This window comes from Streptopelia decaocto (assembly GCF_964273445.1).
Source record: "Streptopelia decaocto genome assembly, chromosome: Z".
Lineage (NCBI taxonomy): Eukaryota > Metazoa > Chordata > Aves > Columbiformes > Columbidae > Streptopelia > Streptopelia decaocto.
In genome coordinates this window covers 16,912,505-16,940,187 of record NC_138657.1, presented here as the reverse complement: position 1 = coordinate 16,940,187, position 27,683 = coordinate 16,912,505, and the positions used below count along the sequence as shown (strand labels likewise).

Below are 27,683 nucleotides of genomic sequence, written 5' to 3'. Positions count from 1 at the left end.
TAATATGCTTGTTTGGAATGATATTTACAGAGGTCTCTGTAGCCTGGGTCCTCTGTTAGATGTGAAATACATTGGACTTTCATCATCTATGCCCTAAATTGAGGGAGAATATATATATATATATTCTATATATAGAATATATATATATATTCACTATATATATGAAAAGAAATGCTATTTTCATTTATGTATATGCAAATAGGTAATAGTAGTAGCTTTTACAAAGAGTAATGAGGCCTGAATTTCATCAGACTAGAAGACACTGCATTGATATTACTTTATTGTGTTCTTAGTAACTGATGAAACAAAACTGAGATGTGCATTTAAAAACAAAGTGATATATTATGGACAGAAAAGTAACAGAAGCCTGTGGAAAGTTTGCAACTCCACACGACATATTTCTCGATTTTTTTTAATGGGCATCTTGATGAAAGTAAAATATTCTGCACTTATTCTAGAAGACCTGTAATCAGCTACTACATTGTATCGAAAGAGTGTTTTTTGTTGTAATCCTATTAGTGCCTCTCTCCTTTTACCCTTTTTGTGAATGTAAATGTTTTTTTGGTGCCATAAATTTGCTGTAACCACCCCTTCTTCATGACTGGAACAATTTTTTCAGGTCAATATTTTTATTACAGCTCATTCCAAGTTCTAAATTAATCTTAAATTAATCTAAACTAGTCTTAAAATCACCCTTTTAAGGGTGACAACCTGTTCCCCAGGATATGCTGTTACTTTGATGTAACTGTGTTCAAATAAAATCATATTGGATATACATGCTTAGCAAAAAGTGGTCTGAAATACTATTTGAGTAGTTTGATCTCCCTGGAGAGTACAGAGGCATAGCAGCATCTCCTAAAATTTTAGTTCCTTATGTCCCATCAAATAAGTGTTAGAAATAAGGCCATCAGTTGAACAGTGAAGCAGTCTTCCACTACCTGCCTCACTTTTCGTACTGTTAGAAAATTCCTTTAAATGGGAAATCAAATTGTGTCCTGTATATACTGCAAGAGTTTTCCACTTAGAAAAAAATAATGCGTTAACATGCATTAGGTCTTTTACGGACCATTACCACTTAATATAAATAGACAAAAAACCTTTTTTGCAGCATTCACCTCGGACTCTGTAACTTGAAAGGCAGGGTGCTGCTTTCATCTCCGACGTAAGTGGAAACCCATCTGAGTGTCTCATTTTAAGAACAGATGAGCAGTAGTGGATATCTGAAAAATCAGAATAAGAGGTGAAAACTGGTAAGGCAATTGTTCTTAATCTTACCCACAGAGTTAACAAATACATATACAGTAGGGGAAAAAAAAGGTTTCTGATATTATTTTTGATGCCACGCCATATTATACAAATATTTGCAAGAGTTTGAAAGAGTGAAACCGTAATTCTGAAAAGTCTCAGTGCAGAACAGGACAGTTGGCCTCTGTGAATTCAATGATTCTGGATTGTTCAAAATACACTTGGATTTTGGCAGTCCAGTTTCTTCCAAAGCGAAGTCAAAACAGGCAGTAGTACCTATAATGACACTTCTAAATATAGCTGATCATTGCAGTAAAGTGGCTTGTATATAACTTCCATTTTTTGAAGGAGAGGAATAAGGAAAGTGGCAGAAGTGTCATAACATGCTTCTACAAAGGAAACGAGGATGTCAGAGACTCTGTATTTCCATGATTAGTCATATCTTTTTGTCCTGTGGGCTCTGAATTCTCAGCTATCTAACTAACACACGAACTCCTTTCCTGTAAGAGATGGACCTGTTTCTCGTCTGAAGATGCAGTTACTGATGGTGTAGTATGTGAGAATTTCTTGTTAAAGGGAAGTTTCATGTGCAACTCTGTCTATATGTACAACTATTGAAAGGATTCAAGTAGTTTCCCTTTTAGACTACGCTGAACTGTTCAATTTCATGAGGGGGTTGTTTCCTATTCATAGTTTCCTTAGCATTAGTTTTGCTTTTTCTGTTCTATGTGGCTACTTCTGCAGCTATTGCAATAAAAAGGTGGGGTTATTGTTCAGTACATAGGTACTTTAACTTTATTTTCTTTTAACATGTCCTGGTTCTGCCAATGGCTAAGCATCGGAGTAATTTTTCTAAGGTCATAGGGATGCAAGAAGTAAGGAAGACACATTTCTTCAGAAACAACATTGATCCTCTTATTTTTGAGCCACTTCTTGTGATGCTTAAATGTGTTCCTAATTATTGATAAATGCTGTGTAGACAAACAGCTCAAGGGAGTGGATGTGGACTGTTTGTCATTCACTTAGTCAGCCTTGGCATTATCATTGCATTTTTGCAAATATTACAGGCCCATGAAAATAATGATGCATGGTGCCAAGTGATAGGAGGGAACTATATTGGGAAAAGTGTGCAGTGACAGAGTGTTAAGAATGCAGTGGTGAAGCTTGCTTATACAGGATCACACGTACTGTAGCATACAGTCAAAGTGATGTTGATTTAATGAGCTGCAAAGGCAGTTCTCGGACTCTTATCTCAAATTTAACATTGATAAAATTGTGTGTTCTGCAGAAAGCCTACTCTGAATATATTTATTAACTATCTTCATTTTCAGAAATACGAACAAATTTCATTTCACACAGAATGTTGGGAGTCGGGGAGAAAATCATGCTATATTTTTTCCCGTATTATCAAAGATGTCTTTTCCTGGTAGGAATTGTGCAACAACGAGCTGCAAAACAGGAAAAAAAACCAGTTTCAAGTTACCATGAGAACATTTGTGTAGTTTAGTGGTTCAGTTTGGAGATTAAACTAGAATTTGTCTAGCAAGAGTGTGGATCAGTTGAAATGACAATGGGGTCCAGATGTTGAATAGGAAATAGAACTCTGAAAAATCACCTTTTGAGAATTCCGCTGAGCATGTGAAGAACCAGACCTGAAGAATGACATGTTTGTAGCTAGGTATTATGTCATTGTGTCCAGGATGAGGCATGGTGAGGAAAATTCAGACTTCTGCAAGGTGTCTGCTGTGGGAGGAGGAGCAGAGGCCTCCATCGCTGCTTGTGGAGTGAGGAGCTTTGTGTTTGGGCCTTGCAACAGGCAGCAGTGACTGAGGTCTGTGCCAAAACACGAGAGATGGGCTCCTGCTCTGGTGATGAACTGCTATACTAAAATCACACAAATGTTATTTGTTAGAATTGTGGCCATGAGATGTAAAGGCAGTTAAATCACAATGCTGATATCCTGTATTTCTCTCTCAGGGCCCATAGTTCAACCTGTATATGAATTAGAAGAAGAAAAATTCTATGCATTCAATCTTTACTTTCTCTGTTCTCTTTAATCTGTGATCTATTTTGCATGGTGTAATGACAGAGGAAAAGAAAGGCTGTGTGAGGCCTACATGTCTGTGGTACAGGCTATCAGTTATCAAAAAACATGTTGCAGGAGCAACTTTGCTCATTTGGGCCTGTCTGGTTTATTTTGACTGTGCTTCTCATCCCTGTGATGCTAATTTTTGCCTCCGGTAACAGGTAAGAAAGAAGCTGAAACATGTATCTTTGTTCAGTATGGAAGAACAGCGTAAACACAGAACTTATGCAAAATAAGTACACATTCACATCTTGCTCCCTTGTCTCCCTCCTTTAGCCCAAAGGTTCCTTTTGTAACTATTGAATTATTCTACACAGAGAGTATGCAAGCCAAAACTCTTTTCTACATGCAAATGTTACTTTCTCATAAGGAACATTGTGCACCTAGACTTCCAATTTGGCCTGTTTTGTGTGGTGAAATACCATTTGGAGGACCATCACAAATATGGACAGTAATGCAACCTTAGTTACTTGGCAAGGTTTTAAAATATGCTTTACCTAAAGATCCTACTAAAGATCAGTACATTTGAAATAACCATGCAGGAGTATGTTTCCCAATATTGACAGGATGTACTGCAAAAAATTCAAGTAGTATTTAATATCTTGCTGAATTCCTTGGGTGTGGGGTTTGTTTTGTTTGGTTTGTTTTTTTTCTTTTTTTCTTTCGTAAAGATTTCATCTGGTTATTAAGCCATAGAACTGAAGCGTTATCTCCTTTTTTCTTCGATTTTGTGGTACCAGAATTCTTTCTACAGTTGCTTTTGTTTTAGCCAAAATTATGCATATGAATAGTAGTTTAGATTGATCCACGTTCAAATGTTGTTGTATTTGATGTATTCCTCACAGAAATGCATCAAACTATTAAGTGGCTAAAAGATACAAATATATGGTGGATGGTGTCAGTTGTTTTCTTAAGGAAATGACAGCAGAAAAGGATTTAAGGTGATTGTCTTCAAGCCACTGGTTTTCAGCAGTCTACTGAAAGATTAGGAGACTTGATAGTGGATGTGTGAGGAGTTAATAAAGAATCCAGACTTTCTAAGAGAGGTGAGTAGGACTCTAATTTTTCTATGTTTTGGCTGTCTACAACTGCAACTATTTTTCATAACAGCACTGTGCTTAACATAAACTAAAAATCCTAATAAACTAAAAATAAACTAAACATAAACTATAATGTAAACTAAAAATCCTGTTCAAGAGTTTGGGATCAAAAAGTTATGCACTGGTATGCACAGTTAAGGGTAATAAGAATCACATCTCACACAGACAGATCAGCTACAGGTTGGTACCAAGTAGTAGAGGAAAATACGAAAGAAGTGTGTGTATATGTGTTTATATATATATAATTTTTCACTAAATGTGAATGCTAAATTTCTGTCTGTAGTTTGTGGTACACCTAATAATAGGTCATGGTGAAAGTGATGAAACCAAGGCTGGACAATCCTTTCTTTTCAAAATAACTTGATATAAGCAAATGTGATTTATTGCAGCAAGCTGCTCAGGTCTGCTGAGCCCATAACAGGCTTCTGCATGAGCCAGTTCTGTTTTGTTTGCACAGCCCCCCTCAAAGTGTCTTTAGTAGATGGGTCTCTTCGAGCTTTCCTGCGGTGCAGGAGCAAATTACAATGGTTTCCTCTGTATCTAAGCTCTTTGGGTTTGGCTGGTTAGTTTGTTTTGATCCGTCTCCTTGATCTTGACCATGGATTGATGCCATTTGGTAAGACAATAGTTACCTCACAGCAGGCAAACAGGGCAGGATTGAATATCTCAAGCCCTTTCTGTGAGATAAACGTATGTATCTATGCTTCACAGTGAACTGACCCTTCTGTATGTTGGGCCAAAAAGTACCGTATTGTCCTGGATATAAAAATCAAGTTTGTTTTCTTGCTCTTTTCCCTACAACATAACTTTATACTATTAGCTGTTTATTGACTTTTTGAATTTATTTTTTCCTTCCCTATATCCTTTTGACTATTCAAAGTTAATGACACTGAATCCCTGTTTTTAATAGGCCAAAGCAGAAAACCTTTCCGATCCATGTATTTCCTTTTAACATATATTTCCCTTCCACTTTGGCTCCCTTGTTCCTCATCCACTATTGCTTCCTATTATTCCTTTCTTCCCAGTTCAACTGTGTACAGGCTCTGACCGAGTCGCTCCCTTGCCTTCTTGCGCATTTTTCTTTTTTTTTTTTTCCTTTGTTCCCTATCCCAAATTGCTCACTGTGTTTAGTTGGACCCTTCCTGCCTGTTCCATGTGTGAGTGTCTTCAAAGTGAAAGAAAGTATACTTCTCAGCTAGTTTCACATTTTTTCCTGTTGTGAGGACATAAACATAGCAAAGGAAACCAGTGTATTGAAGGTTAGTCCAGGGAAACACAGTTTTGGTAGCCTTGGCTGCTCTCTGAGCAAAAGGAGTGTACACCCTCATGGAGTTATGTGTCATGCAGGTATGAGGTACCTCTATAGATTCCTCTTCCATCTGACCACCCTGATAAGTGTTAGCGCTTGGAAGCTGTATTTGTTACGCAGAGCTGTGCTACATGGAACTCGGTGGCAGGGAAGGACACCCTTCCCAGCCTGTGCAGGGACCACACGGGCTGACTCTGGGACCTGCCAGGCCTATTGATGCAAGAGATTGTTCAGAGACAGGTGTACCAACACAGGCAAATTGTTTGGTAGAGCAATTGATAAGGAGTTATTTAATTAGAAAACCTCCTCGTTACTTACATGATTCAGAGAAACTGCCAAGTGAAGCATCTACCAAAAAGCATTGCAGGATGTCTGCTTTGCCCCTGTGAGGGGGAGTGGTTTATCAGCTGCTGGGTCAAGGCTGTTGTGTGTCCTTGTCACAGCCTCACTTAGCATCACTCTAGCAACTCCTTCATTCTCTTGAGCGAAAATGGAGGCTTAGAGCTCTGTCTCCAAATGAGTGCTTTCTGCTGAAAGCCATTTGCTTTGAAGGGAGATATGGATAGTGTCCAGTTTTTCTGGCTTGTATGCTGGACCAGTGTTAGTCACTGCTAGTTAGCAGCAGCTTCTTTAGTGTGGTACAGTGTCTTCAGTCTGCATTGTGAGGCATCTTACAGTGTCCACCCTTCCTCTCACATGCACACACACTAACTTGCACACACAGACACGCAAACACACCAGCCAGAGTGCCTCAGGAAAGATTTCTATCTGACCTCCTCATCAGATTCTTAAATTAATGGCCTTCACTTACAAGCATTTGGATAATACAGTGCTCAGCAAGAACACTGTTCATGCCACCATCACCATTTTTGTGATCTCTGCTGCAGCGAAGGGGCCGCCTCTGTCCGTCCTGTGGCCACCCTTGGTGCTGGGATGATGAGGAGGGGTCAGTGTGCTGGGTAGTCTGGCTGGCTTTTATGTGTCTCAGTTATTAATTTTTTTCTTGCCTTTTATTTGGTCGTCTTTGGTAACTAGTGCAGGGGTGCAGTTCAGTGCTTTTATAATGGTATTTTATGACAGGACCAGTCTCTTCATTTGCTCTTAAAGTAAAAGCACAGCTAGCTAGTCCAAAATGTTGAGTATCCCTTTTCACCTACCTAGCAAATTGACTGGCTGCTTATTCCTGGGAGCAAGACACAAACTGGAGAGGTTTTGGGGATAGTGAGTGCACACTGCTAACAGCAACTCTTGAAAGGCAATTTTCTATAAATACATTTAAACATATGTGCGATGCAGTGTGCTGATTTATGTCACCTCAGACTGAAAAAATTACAACCCAGTAGCTGGTAAAATCATAGGCTGAAAAAGGTGTTTATTTAATTGGACACTCCAGCTGATTAATGCCAGGTAAGGCATATCAGAAAGTGGAGTATTACATTGTATACTTTAAATCATAAGAACACTCTGTTCCACTGAGAACCTATTAATTTAATGGATTTTCTTTTTCCGCTTTAGTTTATGGAAACCATGTAACGTTCATAGCCAGTGACTATATTTTATCTTATTGGAATTTTATTTTATTTCCTGTTAATGATTCATAAAACAGTATGCATTAAGCAAAAAGTGTGGTGTGTTTTGTTTATTTTTCTGAATGCTGAAAGTGTTATTTTTACCTTTTGAAAACTGTGGTGTTGGCCATTCACTGACTTACAGAGAATGCTGTATGCCTTTTCTAACCCAGTCATAATGATGCTTCTAACCCAGTTACAATGATGCATTGGGAGTTGTAGATAGTGTTTAAGAGGGCTTCTGTGTGAAGGGAGGAGATTCTTACTGGGGCCTCTCAAAGAGTCAGAGACCTCTTTCATTTGTGGGAAAACTCACATTTCCCTTGGAATAGCTGACAGGTTCTGGTCTTTCTCTTGAAAATTCAGTGGTGTCAGGCTGTGTATGGTTCTGCTGCAAAGTGTTCACCCACTACTTGCTCTTATTGCTGATTGTGAACTGTCTCCTTTTTAAATCCCACTCTCATTGTGTTCCCTGTCTTCTGTGTGTGTTAATAAAAAGCTAAGTTATGTTCAGATGTATCTTTTGCTTATAGTGATAGCTTAAGATTTTGAATTTTCTCATAATTTTTCCAGATAGGTTATTTTAAAAAAAGAAATTTCCTGGGGAGGAAGACTGTGGTGGTGCTATATATTATTTATGAACTCACATTTTTCACACAAGAATGTTCATATTGATGCAATTGATGAGGGGTATAAACCACATCTAGAAAATAATGGAGTGTTTCAGAACTGGCAAAAATATTTAGAAATTACTTCATTTTACTTTCTTGCTGCCGAAAATGTTCAGGGGCAGGTTTTTCCGTTTGATTTGGCAAGTGAAAGACTGTTGGAAAACAATTTGCTTATATTATCTGGCTGTAAATAACTACTTAAAAAATGTTTATTTGAAAACTTTTGTATCGCCATTAAAAATCCTGTGGCTAGGTTTTCATATTGTAGAACAGCTGTACATATTCCTTCCCAAGATATACCTCATGTTCTTAAATGTCAGTAGGATATGTATGTACACTGTGGTTTTGTTTCTTAAAGTACACTACAAGTATATTTATAATTTCAGATGAGTGCCAAATTTAGCACGGTGTCAGGCTGCTGCCAGGCAAAAAGCAGTCGGTTGCTCATTCTGGTCTGCCTATCAAAGACTGACTTGGAGAGCAGAAATATATGGTCCATTATAGGGGCAGTCTCAACCTCTGAATTTAAGCAGCCACATGGTCAGGGAGTGGCATAACCTAAAAAATAGTAGCATTTATTTTGGTGCACTTAGTGGTGCAGTTCTTCTGTAGTGGCTGTAAGATTGCTGTCTCCATTTGATGACAACTAGACAGTAGCTGTGACAAATAGCAGCTATTTCCTTACCTGCTGAGCAGTTCTTTCCTTAATTAGTTTCAGAATTTGACTTTATTGTATTACTCTTGCTTTTTAAACTACTCCTGCCTAATGCAGCTTCTGAAATTATTTTTTCTCCCTTAAAGCTTTTTTTGCTGTTTAAAAAGAAGCATGTTAGAAAGCTCATTTAAACTGAGAAGGCGTTTGTGCTTTATAGAGCATTTCATAAAATGAAATAATGATCTCTCTTCCCATAGCTCTGCAAGTGGCTTGGGAAAAGTCTCTGAGGAACTCTTGCTCTATAGGAAACTGAGAACTCTTAATCTAATCAAAGGAATTTTGGTGATGTAGAAGGTTTTCTGTGTTGAGAATTGTACAAAGGGGTTCCTTAAGAATGATTTTCAAGAATAAAGTGAGCTTTCTGTTGAATTCTAACTAAAATTAAGTTGGACGGGTCCAAGGAAAGCTTCTTATTGCAGTTTTAACTTTCCTGAAAGAAGAGGGCTTTTTTGGGGGGTGGGGGTGTGTGGTGGAGCATTTTGTTTATTTTTAATTGGTCATAACAGATGTTTTTATCCAGTACAGTAACTTCAAATGTTTCTCATGTAAATTTAGATATAACTTTCAAATTAAGTGCTTACAATGGTCTTCTGTATCTATTCTTGAGTGACCTTATTTTTCATACAACCTAGGCACCTGAAAAACAAGTTGCTGTTTGAATACACGTTTGGGAACTTCACCATAGCCGTGTGTTACTGCAGATCTTTTCCTCAAGCTAATTTTGAGCTTAGTTCTGATGCTGTTGCCCACCCCATTGGGCACTACTGATAACACTTCTTTCCATCTGCCTCTCAGTTTTGCTTTCTGGTTTTGTCAGAAGTAGACTTGCAGCTCTGGTGTTGTGCAGAAGTACATGGATGATTGAAGCAACTGAGGCACTTGATCTGCCATTCAGCGTGGGCCAGAGGTCTGACATGTTGCATCACCTTCCTCATCCCCTTCCAAGTTTCTTCTTGATCTCAGATGTGTCCATGTAAAAGCTGTGTTTGTGGTTGTAAGGAGATCCATTGTGGTGATTATTCTTTGGCTGGTTATTTTCCTGTTAGCTTAATTGTCTAAGTGAGTTCTCCTGGAGCCTGAGGAACACTGGCACCATAATAAGGATGCTGGGAGGTGCCTACTTGTAAGGCAGGACCATAGCAGCACCAGCTTGGATCAGTTGAAATTGTTGCAGATGCACAGCCTGAGTGGTACATGGTGATACTGTAGAAACCAGGAGGAATCATGACAAGGTATCCAGACATTTTCCTTCCTTCAGGACAGTATCAACTACATTTAAAACAGTTGTATAATCTGTCAAAAAATCTCCAGTATTGCCTGTCACATCCTCTAAGGTAGTCTGTTCCAGTCTTCAACTATCTTTTTGCAGCTGTATAGAAGGGCCCTCAAACAGAGGCAAAACTGGGATTTTAAAGACTTGAATTTCTTTGATAACTTGGCTGCTGAAAAACTTAACTTAGTAAAAGCTGTATATACAAGCTATGCTTGCAGGACCCAGGGTAAGAAAGCATAGAGGATTTGAAGATCATGATAATCCACTCCAGCATTCAGCTCAGTGTTTCCACAGCATATCCTTCTGCAGACTTTGTTGTGATTGATTATATGCTAAGGGGCTGTGTAGTTCCTAGTGTTGTTTCACTTACAAGTTGCCAGTGGAGAACTGATGAATAAATTATGCCATCTGTTTTAGTGCACATGAATTATTTTAACCACAGATTTTGTGAGTTGTCCACTTAACAATCTTTTTTGCAATGTTATTCTAAGCAAATAATTTCTATTGTCTTTCTTCATTAGGTGCTTCTGTTGTGAAGTTCTGTTTGCATAGCCATTTTGAGTTGGTGAAGAAAATCATAGTATGGCTGACCTTTTGTTGTGGTGGAAAAAGGTGTATAGGTAGAGAAAAGATAAGTCTCAAAACAGAGCCTCACAACTGTTGTGAAGTTGTTTCATACACATTTCTCATAGTAGCGATTAGTCCTGTGCTTTTCTACTTTGGGTCTTGTGTGTTCACTCTGTACTTTTTATACTTTATCCATTTGACCTATTTTCCTTTTTTTTTTTTTTTGTGTGCTTCTTTCTGGAATTTCAGATCACTAAAGTTGTTGGTTCGACAAAATTCCTCTTTTGTATATATTACCCACCAAGCAAGGTGGGGTTGTTTGCACTTCTGTTTGTGTCATTCCTTTAGAAAATAAGTAACACTTTCACTGACCTCCTTTCCCCATTGTATGCATCTTCATTCCCCTTGGATCTTACCTACCAATTAGGTAGTGATGTAGCTTGCCTTACTTTTCTTCCAAAAATCGTAACCACCATGGCATGTGTTCCCTGTCATTCAATTTTTTATGTAGTGTCAAAGGCAAATGTAGAATAATTTTCCCTCTGGTGCTTTTTGCTTGCTAATCAACCATTGGTCCCAGCATGCTGCAGTATTTTGTTGGACAGCATGTGTTATGTGATTGTGTTATCTCACAGTGCAATGTCTGGTGTGTGTTAGTAGCATCAGGACTACTGCCATATCAAAGTTGCTGAAGTGATGGAGCAGAACTCTGATTCTGGACTCTGCAATGTCTTCTACCTGTGCCCTTCACTGGGATACTACGGTAACTTCTATTCTCTTCTGTTGCATACAGTTGTATATAGTGTGTAGGTATTTCTTTCTTTCGCTTGTCTCAAAGAAAACCCCATCTTGATGATTCTTATTCATTTGTAACCCCAGTTGACCTTGTAAAAAGATGTCTAGTCTTCTAAAAGCTACTGTTGTTGGCATGTGAAACCTCAGTTATGAAAACATACGTCGGAATTAGGAAGTCTTCTGCTGTGTACAAATATGCCTTTCTACTTCATATGCTTTCAGTCTGTTACAAAATAATGATAAATTAATGAGGCCATTTCACTTTGTAAAAGGAGGGCCTGTTAGCAGTTTCTGCAAAATACACAATGTGACATCAGTTACGTCAGGGATCAAATGTTTGTTCTTTCTGATTACTGGTCTGGGATCAGCGATTTGGAAAAGTTCCATAGTTTTAAACACGAACACCATATACTATGCAGTAGAAAGTTTGCTCTGCTTTTACAGTTGGTGTTTGGATGGACATCAAAGATCCTTCGGTGCTTCTGTGAGCAGCAGAAGACACAGCAGTTGACAGTAGAGGTTAGAGAAGCTAATAGGCAGTGGAGGGGTAACATAGATTTAAGACTCTCAGAATGTAGCTTTGAATTTGGAAATTCCTAGAGGGTTTTCAAGTTATTTGTGGGATGCAGAATTTTAAAAATGCAGAAAATTCAAATGGAAAGGGGTGTGTTTCGTTGAAGGAGGACAGTATGCTATGTTGCCAAGGACTTCTAAACTTTGATTGCCTTAATAGAAGTTTTATGCCCATTGTTGTAAGCAAGTTTCCACCTGAAAATTCACAGTGGATTATTTTTAAAACAAATAATGTGATTCGTTACAGAAAATAAAATAAATAGCTATAACTTGTGCTCTTGTTGAGAGAGAACAGGTTAATGCACTAGGAGTACAACGAGTTAATAGAAGAGGGCAGGACCCTTGAGAGCTGTCAAATCTCCTGGGTAAAAAACCTGTATTCTGAGTATTTGTAAACTTTGATGGATGTGATATTTGCAGTTCTACCTTTTTATTTGTTTTTCCTTTCTGAAAGCTAATGGGGCAGGATAGATAATCTGACAAGTCTTGAAGTAAATTGAAGCATTACAATATAAACCTATGTAGTTTATAATATAAATAACACTGGTAAATTACTTTTCAGCAAACTAAAAGAAGTTGGCACTTCTATTATGACCTTTGTTAAAACAATCAAATACTATGCCATAATCCTGTAAATAGGGTGTCACTGTAGAAATCAAACAGTGTCAAAATCTAAGCATTGTACTTGGGTTAGTTACTAAGAGCCTAAAAGATCCGCCAGGGCACTGAAACTAATGCAGGTTATTGAGCTGGGTAGATGAAGGTGGTATGAACAGCTGAGATTATTTAGACTAGGTGAACAGTCCAAATGGCAGCTTTGTGATGCTTTTTGCTTGCTGGTTTCTCTGTAGCCTCTGTACTGTCCCGATGTTGTCGTGAAAACTGTGAGATGATGATTTTTTTTTTTCAATTTTATTTTAGATGTGAATTTCATCACTTTATGTATTACTTGTGATCTCCACCTCCCTCTTCTTTCTGAGAGAAAATAAAAAACTCACTGGATTTATAGGCTAATCAGGTCTTGAAACTAGACAACACAAGCAGGATTGTCTTAAGAAATTTATTTTTTTTTTCTGGGTGTAACAGGCTATACAATTTCTGATCTGCTTTTTTTAGCTTGGTGCAGCTGTTCACTCAGAAATCATTCATCCTAGCATTAATTAGCAAGACTAACCTCTTACAGTTTTCAGTAGTGTAACAACTGTTACAGTACTATCGCAAATTTTACCCAGAAGGTTCAACTTTGAATCATATTTAACAAGTTGTGGGTGGAACTTGCCAAGGTAACAGACCTAAACATTCTTTTTCCCCTCTCCTTTACAATTAATACCTTTTTTTTCTTTTTCTTTCCAGATATGCAGAAAATATAGACTTGTGGTTTGGTGTTGTTTTTTTGTGTTGGTTTGTTGGGTTTTGTTTGTTTGTTTGTTTTGTCTTGGTTGGTTGGTTGTTTTTTTGTGGGGTTTTTTTGTTTGTTTTTGTTTGGTCGAGTTTTTTTAAGCAGGATAAATCAGTTGTATCTGTGATGCACTAAAAAGTATGCTCTGCTTTCACAGTTGGTGTCTGGAAAGAAGTAAGAGATCCTTCATTGTTTCTGTGAAGAGCAGGAGTCACAGCAGTTGACGGTTAGAGGTTAAATAGGTTACCAGGCATTACAGTGATCGTAGACATTAAGGCACTCAGATTGAAGTTCTGAATTTTAGAATTCGTTGAGGAAAAGAGATTTTTTCACATTTTAAGCTTTTTCAGAATTTTTGATGGTTGTCCAGTGCATTGCAACATGTAAACATTGACTTCATTCTCAGGGTATATTGGTTTAAAATATATATATATCTACTAGCTTTTACTTCTTAGATGTTTTTGGCATGGGGACATACAGGTATGTTTGATCTTAGATTGCTACATGACTACTGATACGATGAAGTGAATCCATTCCACAGACTGGTGGAGGAGAAGAAAAAAATAGCTGAACTGTGTATGTATTTTCTTAAAACTTAGTGGACACATATATTACATCAGTTTTTACTTGAGAGCTATGTAACTGCATACACTCACGTGCAAAGAACATTCACTGAAATTAAAAGATACGAGTTGAGGGGCTTAACTTGTGATGGCTGTTGAGAAAATTGTACAATGTTTCATGTATTGCCACGTTTCTTACTCTGTGAGCTACACTGAATTATACTTCCTTTCACTTGTTTACATTTGCTTGTTGGCACACTGCCTTGCAGGACTTGCAGGTTCTCAAACACTGATCTGCATTGTTTGGTCACTTCAGAATGAAGGCAATTAAATAATGAAAAATAGAGTCACCATTGTTTTAAAGCTCTATAAAGAAACTGAAATGCAATCGATGTAAAAGTTCTAACAATTTAGGTCACGCTTTTCCCTTGCTGTTAACAATTCATCTGCCTCCTGAGAGTTCTGAGAACAGTGCAATGTGAAAAAGCTTGGAGGTCCCTTCTTCAGTTCCTGTTCCCAGGGACACGTGGAAGTATGCCAATATTTTTGACTTGATTTCCTATGGAAACAAGATGTATGTATGTGATTTATATTGTGTTGGAGAATATTTTGTGTGTCCTGAGCCCCTCACTTTTAGTTGACCTAAATTTGTCAGCTGAACTTGACAGTAGTCCAGGGTACCAGCAAGTTTAATGGAAAAAAAGATGAGATGAGATCTAATTGGGAAAACTAGTGCTGATGCCCAAGAGTACAGGAGGGAGGGAGACTTTATAAATGCATCATCTTCAAGAGAAGTTTGGTCAGTTCCCAAGAAGGTGTGAGTTCCAGTCTTGCTCATCCCAGGGCAGTAGGGGAATTAGCATTATTAGTGCCTTTTGATCTTGGATCTGCTCTCTCTAAGAATACTGTGAATGGTTTCAGGGCAGCGTGGGGGAGAATCACAAAAGATCGAGTTCTTAGTAGTTTTTCATTAGTGAGTATGTGTTGAGGGATTTCTTCTGCTGTGAAGCATTTTTGTTTTAGAGGTTTTGCTCCTTCCCCCACCAGTGTGTAACACAGATTTCCAGTTCCATGCTTGAGCTGAAATCTGGCACTGTGTGACCTTGTCCCTCAAGTGGTTTGTTGGAAGCACGTTGCCATATAGGTTTGCAGGTCCTTTTAGGGAATAGAGGAGCTGACTTGGCAAGCTACTTTCACAACTACCACAAGGAAAAATATGATCAGACAAATCTTAGCAGTTAAAGTGAGTTTTTCTGTAAATGAAATGGCTGAGATTTTCATAGTTGCATTAAAAGATGCTGCTTTAAAGTCGTAACAGGGGAGTAATGAGGGCTACCAAGGAATTCAACTTGGTGACTCTTTTCAATGGAATACACTATAAATGCTATTTATAGAATTAGAAATGCCTGGCAACATCTTTGTGTTATGCTGACAAACTGCCAGTCTGGTGTTGAAAACTTCCAGTTACTTGGGACAAATAAAATGATTATTCTGATAATCTCATTTTTTTGTCTTATGCTGAGTTAATATCTTTGGTACGAATTTAATATGAGATTCTGTGTGCTTTTCTGAGGAGTCAGCTGCCCCATTCTGGGGGTTTTGTGTCTTTCTGGAGGAAGGGAGCTCTTTAAGGATTAGAAAGCAACTATCTCTAATAAATAGATTGTCTGAAATGCATCAAAGTACAAGAATCAAATTTCTGGATTAATTGCAAAATTTTGTATTCCATCCCAGTACATTCACTTAGGGAAAAAAAAAAAAGTGAAAAGAAGATCCAGTTGTGTGTTTCAGACTCTTAAAGCTAAAAAACAGGCACCTGTCTTTTTGGTTTATTATTGGTCTTAAACAGACTGTTGTGGTTTAACCTGGCAGGCAGCTAAACACCACATTCAGCCATTCATTCTGCTCCTGCCCCCACCCCCAGAGGGACAGGAGAGAGAATTGGGGGCGGGGGGAAGTAAACCTCATGGGTTAAGATAAAGACAGTTTAATAGGACAAAGTGGAAAGTGATAATGATAATAATAAAAAAAGAGTATATAAAACAAGTGAAGCATAATGCAATTGCTCACCACCCATCAAACAATACCCAGTTCCTGAGCAGTGGTCCCCTTGTGAACTGTTCCCTAATTTATAGACTGAGCACGACATCCATATGGTATGGAATAACCCTTTGGCCAGTCTGGGTCTGCTGTCCTGGCTGTCTCTCCCAGTTTCTTGTGCATTTCCAGCCTCGTCACTCAGGCTTGGTATAAACATTGTTTGGCAACAGCCAAAAGGTAGGTGTATTATCAACATTAATCTAATTCTAAATCCAAAACACAGCACTATACCAGCTACTAAGAAAGATATTAACTCTATCCCAGCCGAAATGAGGACACAGGCCTAATTGCTTCTTGTATTGTTTAACTTGCAGTATTCTCCTTGTGCCCACTGAAAAATTTTAAGTTTTTTGGGTTTTAAAATTTTAAGGTTTAATTTTTGTTTGTTTTTTTACTTCTCATATTTAAAATGACAGATTATGCCAGGTGAAAAGGCAGCAATACGTTTTCTCTCAAATGATGTTTCTCTTTCTGAATATATTAGCCACTGTAGAAGCCTGGCAGCAGTACACCTGGGGAGGTGTTTGTCTCAAAAGTCTGGGAGAAAACGTATGTGAATTTTAACTACCAGCCAGGACAAGGTGGCAGTCATAGCAAGAAGCTACATGGCTTGTATTTGGAATGTGATTCCTAAATAGCATGTTTAATAATTTTTTAAAAGCACTGATAAATTTAAGAAAATCATCTAAAGATGCTAAGAAATGCATTCTTCAAACAATTATTATTTTCTTTGTAACGAAGAAAAGGCAGAACTCATTTTTGCCTGCCTGAGGTCTGTGGGAGCTTAACGATAGTATTTGTCATGGATGTTTGTTTTCATTGAAGCTGGTGGGAATGCCAGAGTTCACTTGGAATTGAGCTGAAAGGTGTTAGTGTCATAACCTGTGAGCTGCGCCTAAGCAATTAAGGTTGCGTAAAAACAGATACTTACTTATAATCTGGCAAAATGAATGCTTTATGCTGTTGGTAAAGGATGAATTGCTGCAGGAAAATGTGATTGGAAATTAAGGAACAAAAAGAAAAGCTGTGTAGGAAGCTTGCATTTGCTGTCACCTCAGTTTCTGAAGCTCCAGCTGTGCGGTGGGCAGGTGCAGCTGATGCAGCAGGGCCCTGGCTGGGCAGAGAAACTAAAAAGGCGGCCCTGTAGCTTTGGAGTAGAACGCATATGGCACTTTTGCCCCAGAATCTTGGGAACTACAGTTTCTGTTAGTTGGGAAGTGTACAACTCAACAATTCCAGTGCGAGAAACTAAACTGTGAGCCACAAATTTTTCGTTTAAAGGTTGAAGTATATATTGAGTAGGTGTGATTCTCTTAAGTCTATGTTTAGGACAAGGATGGAGATGTTCTGAGCAGGAAGTTGGAATTGAAGGCTGTAGACTTGTGTCTCAGGAACTGAGCATTTCCCACTGTTTTCTGCTGCGAGGGAGACTGGTGACCAAAACGCTGACTTTTCAAGAGCATTTGGGAAAAATACTCTTTGAATTTCTACTGGATTTTAATGTTTCTCTCTTTTGTCATCAGGTAGGATGTGTGGCATCTAAGAAGCCAAACAGAAGATCTTTATAGCCCAGTTGTTCACTGAATACCTACAATATCTTTAAGACTAAATGTTTTCCTCTTCTATCCCTAACCCTAACCCACAGTCTTACTTTATTGTGAGCCTGTTCTTTCTCAAATACATGCAGAGGTCCAATGCTTTAGTTACGGTAGTTTCCTGCTATTGTAATAAATAAATAGTAGTAGCTTAGCCTGGAAGTGTGTCCAAGTCTTTAAGTACTGTCTTTACACTGTTAAACCTCAGCAAATCTGAGACAGTAGCTCTTGCTATCTACAATATAAAGCACATGAAAAGGCACACTGTATCATTTCAGTAGCTGCAGAGCAGGGAGAAAATACATGAAATAACAGTTGCTTTGAAAAAAAATTATTAGCATGGAATAGCTGTCATACCAAAGATCTTGGAAGATGTTTGATGCAACCCCAGTTGTGGTGTTAGATCTGTGTGCTCTGTTTCTCAAAAGATTAGGAACTGAAATAATTCCATTCTAAATGTCTCTAATAATGAAATAAACTGGTATAGTTAGGAAAAATTTACTTTCTTCATTTTCACATAAATGTTCTTGATTAATTTGTTTGACTATAGTGGGAACAAACAGGCTTTTTTTCACATGTCTGGCATGCGTGTTTTCTTTACTTAACATCTTACTGAAAGGAAGTTCTGGTGTTGCATTCATGTTTGGCTTTTGCAGCATATGTATGATCATATTTTAGGAAGTTTTGAGACTAGTAGAACAGCTTATTATATCGATAGTCCTCAGAGGTGTGTGGAGAATAACAATTTGAGGGGTTTTGGTGGTTTTACCCAGGGATCAGTTTAATAAAGTCTTCCTCCTACTAGCGACTCAAATGACATTTCATTTCCTACAGAAGTTGTTTTAACAGAAGTTCCTGATGTCTGAATGAATATACTGAATGAGTTGCAGGCATGGATTGGTATTAATTAATATCAAATGCGATATTAATATCAAGTGTGAATATAGGTAAGACAGATAAACTACACACAGTTTTAAAAGCTATCATAATTGGTTTAATGCCTTTAAGTAGGAGTTGATGTATAGGATCATGCTAATACACATCCAAGTAAAGGAATTACTGATGAAGCTGCTTTAATTGCCAGAAGACTACAATGAAGAATGTAGCTAGCTGCAGTAGGAAAATACTGTGATGTGATGTTAGAAGAGGTTTTTCTAAGGAAGCTTTGTTTTGTTGTCAGAAAATCCAGGTTTCTACTTGTTGTCCCTTTTTTTTTGGTCTCAGGTGCAATTAATTGTCTGCTTCTCAGAAGGGGAAGAAAATACTGTTTTGAAGTCTTCTGTTCTTAGTGGTGTTCTGTATACTTTTCAGATTACTGGAAAATTAAATTCAGTGAATGAGGCCTGGGAATATTTTTTTGCTAAATCAATTTTTAGTTTTATACAAGTTGCTGTCTATACTGATTGAATACAAATGAGATTGGTTTTCTTCCAGTAGGGCTGAGAAACTGAATCAAAGACTAGCCTTACTGATATATCTTGAAACAGATGCAGAAGATGAGAGGGAGAGCTGATGCCAAAGTGCTATCAAATAATATCTGATTATGTGGTATTTTCTCCTATGTTTAGTCAAACCATTTTAACTATGAAATGGCTCACCTCAACAAGATTACTTGCAGAAATTATGCTGATAGTAACTACCATTATTAGAAACTTCCAAAATGAATTTGTTGTCTATGACTATTCAATGTGCAGTCTTCCAGACTGTCACTCCTGTTGCTTGTCTTTTGGGTTTGGTGGAATTAAACTATGGACTATCCCAAGTGATCGGTTTATTATTTAATTTTTAAAATCCTCATGGAAGAGAGCATGTAATTACACAACACTCCAGAGCATGTACGTCTTCTGCTGTATAGAAATGTTTATTGTAGCATTGCTGGTGCTACAGTAGTGAAATTTCCCTAGGGCAAAGGGAAATTAGACTGCACTTATTTTATCCTGTGTAGTTCTGCCAGTTTCTAAGTACATTAAATGGAATGCTGCGTTCAGCTCTGGGACTCCCAACATAAGGAGGACATGGACCTGTTGGAGCAAGTCCAGAGGAGGCCACAAAGAAGATCAGATGGCTGGAACAGCTCTGCTGTGAGGACAGGCTGAGAGAGCTGGGAGAAGAGAAGGCTCCAGGGAGACCTTATAGCAGCCTTTCAGTACCTAAAGGGGACCTGCAAAAAAGATGGAAAAGAACTGTTTGCCAGGGCCTGTAGTGATAGGACAAAGGGTAATGGCTTTAAACTCAAATATTGTATACTTAGATGAGATACAAGGAAGAAATCCTCAGTGTGAGGGTGGTGGGGCTCTGGAACAGGCTGCCCAGAGAAGCTGTGGATGCCCTATCGCTGGAAGTGTTCAAGGCCAGGCTGGTCTAGGGGAAGGTGTCCTGCCCATATCAGGGACGTTGGAACCAGATGATCTTTAAGGCTTTCAACCCAAACCATTCTGTGATTAGTAATCAAGTTATATGAGATAAATGTTGATCACTCATAGCTGGTTTGTCGCTTAGGCTGAAGGAAATCTAAGGCTGTTCTAGAATATGTAAATTTGTGATGACAGAGTGATAACAGATTTTTCTTTTAATAGGTTCTGGAAGGCATTAGGAACACTAATGAATGGCTTGATCTTTGCTCTCAGCTCCAGAAGACTTGTCCTGTTGTTCATAAGGGTATGCATACTTCTATTGTTAAAGTGGTGACAAAATCTAGAATGATTTTAAAACATGTCATTGTAGTACTTCATTTTATTCACTTTGGCAGCCACACTTAGTGTCTGACCCAGGTGATCTCTAATGTAGTGGCTTATTCTTGATCTGGTGTTGCTTTGTAGCTATGATAATATGCATTGTCAAATAAAATATCTCCATGCTCCTTTGAGGAGATACATGTATCAATGTGGCCAAAGGCCTTGTAGCTCTGAGACATGCTGCTGAATATCTAGCTCACAAGCCTGATAGTTTTTCCCATAATTTTACCTTTCAAGATCCTCTCATGCAATCCACTGAGGAGCAAGATTTCACTGCAGTGTCTTTCTGCAGACCTTTATACTGGTATGAGGAAAAATAAATAGAGGGTCACATAGAATCAATTGTATGCTGGACATATGGCTGGGGCAGTGCTGTCCTTTTAGTCTGCCTGGAGCATCCTTCCCAAAAGGGTCCTTTTGAGTACTGGTCTTGCACTGTAGATGTGTAAGGTGCTTGCACAATGTTTCAGGAGAGAGGATAATTTGCCACTCTTACATATTTGATTTATTTGGAGAGGGATTTGCAGAAAAGCTGTCTTGGAAAAATCAAAATTTCAAAGACTCCATGAGCATAATTAATTTTATTGAAACTGTAAAGTGACCAAACTGTGTGAAGCAAAAGGAAAATGTATGTTTGCTTTGGAAGAGGATTGCATTGCTGACATAAAAGAGAAAAAAATACAGAAAATAAAATTTCACTGAGTTCCAGTAAATGTTGTATCTCCTCAGTTTACCAGACCTTATCGTTTTGTAGTGCATTGTGCCTAGGAGCTCCTGTTTTTGTTTGCCACTATACAACATTTAATAAATAGATGTTGCCTCTCCCCAAGTAGTTTACAGGTCAAGTCATTTAGAAACTGATAAAAGTTAATTAGAAAGTGACTTGTGCTACATTTGCCACTGTTGATCTGTGAAAGTTGGTGAAGTAACCATAGAGAAAAGGTGGCAAAAAATGATAGCATGACCTGTAAATTTAATGTTACTGCCAGTCCTTTGTTAGTTAATACTACTTCAATAATCCAGAAGACTACCTTTTTGATAAAGAGATTGAGGCCAATAGGTGTGGCTCTTTCTGAACATGTTCGAGGACTGCACACAGCTGGGGTTTTGTGTTGCTGCTGATGCATCACCTGTCTAAATGTGGGACCCGTGGACTTAGAGCTGAGCTGTTTCAGAGACATGCATAAAGGTAGTAGAACAAGAATTAATCAGAAACAAATGGGGCAAGGAATATAGGTGGTATGTTTGGATGCTTGAAACCATGTTCCTTACTCACAGAGAGAAACATGTAACATACTCATTCTAAAACATATAATGAGTGAATTTGCCATGCATTCAGTAATTCAAATAAAGAGTGACTCTTGGATACAGTACAAAAATAGGGAATACAGTGCATTTTGTGCTGCCTCTATAAAGAGGAAAAGAGGTGATCTTAAATGAAATATTTACCTTCTGTCCCTCTGGGCGTCCTTTTAAGCAAGTGACCAGAGAGGAAAGCTTGAGATAACTTCAGTGCAGGAAAATGCTCATGAAATGTCACTGATCTTGGTGACTTGCTGTCCTCTAAAAAGTTTGATTATGGCAAAAAAATTGATAACAGATTGTGTGATGTTTTCTGGACATTAAAGCAACTACTTTGTTTATACCTTAAGCTTTGTTCTTAGATGTCGTCTGTTACTGAAAATGGAGATGTTACTGCAGGAAAACCAAATGAAGAGAAGACATATAAGAAGGTAAATAATACAACATTTTCGTGCATGTTTTTTCCTTTATATTGGTAATTCAAATCTGCTGTAATTGAAATATATTTCAGAACTTACTAAATATAAGAACAAACAAAACATGTTCCATGGATTTTTTTTTTTTAAAGTACTTTTTTCCTTCTTTGAAATAGTAAGACATTTCTACTCATTCCAGAGCTGACTATTTGAAAGCTTGTTCTGTACAGCTTTCAAGTATACACTCTTGCCAGATTGATAGAGGTTCTTTGCTCTTAGCAACAGGTACACCTCTGGGCATAAACACCGTTGTCAGAAATTTAGTACAGTGAGTTCCCAGATACTTAGAATGTTTAGTCAATGTTTGTGAACTACAAACCTGCCCTACCACCTCCTCAGTGCTTTGCCAAACAGTACAGTTTTTGTTTGCTTTGTTTTTCAAAAAAGAAATGTTGTTAAAGAGAGGAACATATTTAATGTAGGAACATGCATCAATGGTAGTAGTGTAGGGCTACTGAGATATTGTAACAGTAGCTGATACTGGTTTTCCTTATGTTTTTCTGTCACTGATTGTCTGAGACTAGCATTATTTAGGTCAAGGTAGCACTGTTGATGACTAAGGGGAGCTATAAATGCACATTTTTCTATACATATTTACACAACCAAATTGTTAGCTACCAGATTTCACCATTTTCTTGACAGATCACCTCAAAGAAGTGGTGATTTTTTTTTTCTTAATTTCTGTAATCTAGCATGTAGATCCACATACTCCAACAGTATATATCATGGATGAGGGTTTTTCATTTCTGAGTGTTGTGTACAGCACTGATGATGAAGTCAAGGAGAATAAGCTAGTGCTTCTTTTCCCATCCCATTTGTTGGAAGGTACATTTTCAGTATCTGGTGGCCTTGACATTCCAGATAGTTTTCTCAGAAATGAAATAATGTTTGAGAAAATGTTTTTTGTTTTTAGATATAGGTTATGTTCAGTCTCCCAGCTTATGACTATAAATTGTTGAAGTCTAAATTGTTCTTGACATTTAGTACGAGAAAGGAAGAAAAGTTCAGTGCCTGAGGTGGACACTTTTGCAGTTTTATAGTGCTAGGCTAGACATGACAAATCCTAATAGTCCCACCACAGACGACTTTCTGTTCCCTCCAGTCATCCTTCATGCCCTTCTCTGTTCATGTTCAACTCTAAATTGAGGATATTCCTGAGGAAGCCTTGTTAAAGGCTTCTCACCATGGTACAAATTCTTCTGTGTATTTACTAGAAGTCCGTCTCTGACAAAACCTACGATTCACAACCACATCACACAGAGATGACAGGGACTGTCATCTCTAAATTCTGTTCTTTCCCCTGCATCACCACTTGTCTTTACTTGTATTTTATACCAGTTTAATTTCTTTACTTATATTTACACCTTCAATTGTTCTGAATTCAAGATCCTGTGTTGCATATGCCACACTGGTTAGTGTTATGACCAGATATTACTATGCTTCTGCTGTTGTGGTAACATTAATAAAAAATGTTGACTCCACAATTTATCCATGCGGAGTTTCCTAGTAGCATGTCTTTTTTTAAAAAGTGAAAGCATCAGGCAATGTATCTCTCCTCGTAAGCACAATTCCTTGCAAACTTTGCACTTTCTGTTTATTCTCACCTTCTCCAGACATTCCAGTTAACATTGTTTTCTATTTTTTTACAGAATCAACTGCATATGTCTAGAAAGTTGATTACAGGGTGAGCCTGGCAGGACCTGTGTTTGACCTGTGTTTCCCATTTAATTCCATAGGTTTAGATGATTTTCACAAGGCAGTCTTGCTCTGTTGAAGTCTTATTTATAATTAGGAGCCTCCTGTCTTTTGTTACCCACGTTGCTTTTCTTCACTCTTTCATACAGGTATTGCATCTACAGTTCTCCAGTCATACGTTGTTGCACTTGGCTTGTTTGGCTGGAAAATACTTGTGGTTTTGTCCTATGACTCTGCCACCTCCTACAAAAATTAGCTGGAGAAGAGCTTGTTTCCTTAGCTGGTGCTTTTTCAGCTACTTGGGCAGTTCCTGTTCCAGTCTCCTACTGCCCTCAATCACAGTGGAAACTGTGAGATAGACGAGATACTCACCTTAGAAGAGCAAAGAACTGTATCTGGGCGTGAATTGTGACAATTCTGGTTTTTACTCTGCTTTGAACTTGAATATGTAGTACAAGGGCAGCTGTATAACTGCTGTTAAGATGGGACTGAGTAAGTTTATGAAGGACTTTGTGGCATGGGACCTCTGGTACTGGTGTTTGTCTTTGACCTGGAGTTCTTACTAGTGACGTGTTCCCCACAAAGGTCTAGTAGCCAGAGAAGTTGTATCACGCAAAGTGGATGTGGAGGGTTTCAAAGTAGCAATAATATAGCTGGAAGCAGAACTAGCATCTAGTCCCAAAACACAGACATTAGAAAGGTTTTGTAATGTCAAGCTTTGTGTGGGTAATTCAAGGGATTTCTTGTGATAATTCTAAGAGATAACCATCCTGAAATGTGATGAGAGTTTCAGTCTCAAGCCCGCCCAAACTAGAGGTCACCTTTGCAAAGCAGAGAGATTAGCGAAGGAAGAGTTAATGTCATCCTGCCATTGTGTCCTGTTGTGGGACCAAATGATTCCACAGGGGCACTTAGTAACAGTAACTCTCTTCTGAGCTGTGTGGTTTGGTCTTAAATTTAAAATCTTCCTTCAGCTCTTTTATGTCCTCACAAAGCAAAATGCCAGTTTGCTTCTCTGTCCTCTCCCAGCAATTGCAAAGGGACTTTATCGATTCACAGTCTGCATTCACATTGTGGCAAAAAGTATGTGATACTCAGATGCATGCGGGAGTGTCTGTAATGCCCAAAAGAAAATGAAATCTGGAGGTAAAAATGTAGGCTCTGATACTGCCCTGCTGAAAGCTATGTTTTCCTTGGATGGGGGCGAGGGGTGAGGGAGACCAGTCCTCAGTCTGATCTAAAAATCAAAATGGCCTTTTGCTTTAATTATATCTTGTGTCCATTCGTCTTTTACAATAGCATGCAAAGGTTATGCCTGTGCAGCTTTAGACATATATATATATATATGTACACACAAATGGAAAAAGTGTTGCATGGAAAATGTCTGCTTTGTGATGTAAAATGCAGTGACTCATAAGAAAAAATTAGATAAAGGCCTTGGCTTTGGAGGTATTTTCCTATGTCAGATCCAATGAGAAATAAGCCTGTCTAATCAATATATATTAAACAACGTTTTAGTTGCTTGATCTGGAAATGTAAATATCCCTTATTAAGAACTGTGAGTTCTCTCATAAGAGAAACCTGGGGGGAAATTAGAGAAAATAACTGCAAATACTTGATATTTTAAAATCGATGTGTTTTATGCAAGTGTAAAAAAAAGTAGTGTTTTTGTCTTGGAGATGAAGGCATTTTTTATCTAGTATCAATGAAGCTGCTGCTTTAGCCAATACAGTCTGTCTCTTTGATATAGAGATAAATGATGGCTTACTAAAACCTATTTCCATCAGAGAACAAATTATTTCTAGAAGCTGTTTGGAAAAAATAAACAAAAAAAACACATAACCCAAACCAAAACACAACAACAAAAACTAAAACCCAAACCAGAAGAAATAATTTTCCACTGAGGTGTGTAGGAGACCTTCATATTCTTGTGGTTCACTCCCCCTTGCTTCTGAAGACTCCAGAGTGGATGATGTTGATACAGCTGGACTGGACTGCCTGATATGGAAAGGACATACAGCTGCAGTTGTACCTGGTGACATGGGGCTCAGCTGCTGGAGCACATGTAGAACATGTGGGAAGTAAAGACTCCTTAATCTGCTCCCTCTGCTCTTGTTCCCTCTTCACTCTGTAATTCTGCCTTTTGCTGTTCATACTGTCAGGTTGTGCACTGCTGAGTGATATTCTCGTCTGGTGCACCTCATCTCTGAGGACTAGTTATCTGTGGTAAATTAGTTTGTAGCTCTGTGCTAAGAAAAAGCATCTGAATCATTCACTGGTGAAAATGGGCAGTCCTCAAAATGTGCTTGTCTTTCCTCTGTCTGTATGCATGGGTGTATTTTGACCATGCTGTAAATCTTAGGCATAATTTGGCCGTGGGATTGCTGCAGGTGGATTTGACTGGATGATCTTTCAAGGTCCCTTCGAATCCCTAACATTTGGTGAATCTGTGATCCTTTCAGACTCTGAAATGTATAACTAGATTAAGACAGTGTCATGGTTTCTGTTATGAATCTTGCTGATTTATTCAGCTCTAATTTGTTGGTTTGTTTGTTTTATTCTTGACTTTTAGTATTTCTGCTATTGCAGTCTGACGTAAATGCTCTTCTGGCTTTTAATTGTCTCATATTATTTAGTCAAATCCTTGAGAGAACATGTAACATGAATTTGTGGGGTTTTTAAATTCTTTTAAATTTTTCTGGTTTTTTTCTTCCCCTTTCGCCCTATTCTCTGCTTTTACCCCCTTCTCTTGCACACTTTTCCTTTTTTCTTTTTTCTGCCACAACCTTCCTTTGCATATTCTGTCCTTAAAATGGTGGTATTTATGGTGGATCTGTAGGGCTGTTCAGTTGCAGTCATTTGCTACAACTATTACAATCTCTGAAACTCCTCCTGGGTTTTCTCAGTATCAGTAAATTTCAAGAAGTTGCTAAGTTTACAGTGTGAATATCACCTAAAACGTTTCAGTCACTCTAATCCAAGAACTTAGTTAATGGAAGAGAAATTTCGCAGGTAAATGCTCAATGCAGCTTTTAAGATAGAGGATTCAAACAGCTTTATCAAAGAAATCTTAAATCATGCAAATTGTGGGCAGATCTTTGAGGGCAGAGATGGTTTTTTGTTTGGTTTGGTTTTTACTTGTTTTTTTGTTTGTTTGTTTTGGGGTTTTTTTGTTGGTGATGTTGTGGTTTGTTGTGGTTTTTGATGGTGGTGTGGTTTTTTTTTCTCCCCTGGGGGTGGGGTATTGTGGGGGAGAAACAGAGAGAAGAAAGGAAAAAAAAGAGCAAGAGACTGTGATTACTTGCTCCATTTCATTCTTGAAGATCCTAAGCAAAGTACTAAGGGAGCCTGGCAACAAAATGCAATCACCAGACTGTAGCTTCTCTGGGATATCTGTCACAGTCTTGTCACTGAAATCTGGAGTATGTAATAGCTACTTTTTTTCATTTCCTCCTGATATTTTGCAGACTTTGTTGTGAGAAGCTGTTGACAGTCAAGCAGCTTTTACATTGTGATGTCATCAATCACACAGTAGTCCAGGGGAATGTAATTTTAGGACCGTATAAATGTAACTACTTCTACATTTATACGGTCCTAAAATTACATTCGGACCTTTGAAGGCAATCGCGAGGCTGATATGGCCCCCAGCGAAAAGGAGTTTGACATCTCTGCAGTGGTACCTGAATCTGCTTCCTGACAAAACAGATTACAGTAGCGTCTTGATGCTTAATTCTAGGATGGTGGCAAGAATGGGGCACAGGCAGGTCTGCCAAAGTCCAGTAAGTGTGTAGAAGAAAAGTATGTAGAAGAAAATCGCACCAGGAAACAAAGCAGAGATATGTAGTGCACTTGTTGTGGAAACCTGCTACTAGATTACCAGAATCTCTACTTGTAATCTGAAGGCTGCCACACTTGG

The 27,683-nt window shown here is 38.2% G+C and overlaps 1 protein-coding gene across 5 annotated transcripts in view; it reads left to right on the top strand.

Annotated features, from left to right (window-relative positions):
• The window catches only part of PIP5K1B (phosphatidylinositol-4-phosphate 5-kinase type 1 beta), a 121,225-nt gene that overhangs the window by 17,060 nt on the left and 76,482 nt on the right, over nt 1-27,683 (top strand). For 4 of the 5 annotated variants that reach the window (XM_082074248.1, XM_082074250.1, XM_082074249.1 and 1 more), the window contains exons 2-3: nt 20,136-20,217; nt 21,959-22,027. In XM_082074248.1, coding sequence (XP_081930374.1) covers nt 20,161-20,217; nt 21,959-22,027 — 126 coding nt within the window. In that variant the 5' untranslated portion in view covers nt 20,136-20,160. Of the gene's footprint in view, nt 1-20,135; nt 20,218-21,946; nt 22,028-27,683 lie in introns of those variants that run through there. The other variant, XM_082074252.1, reaches the window with a different exon arrangement.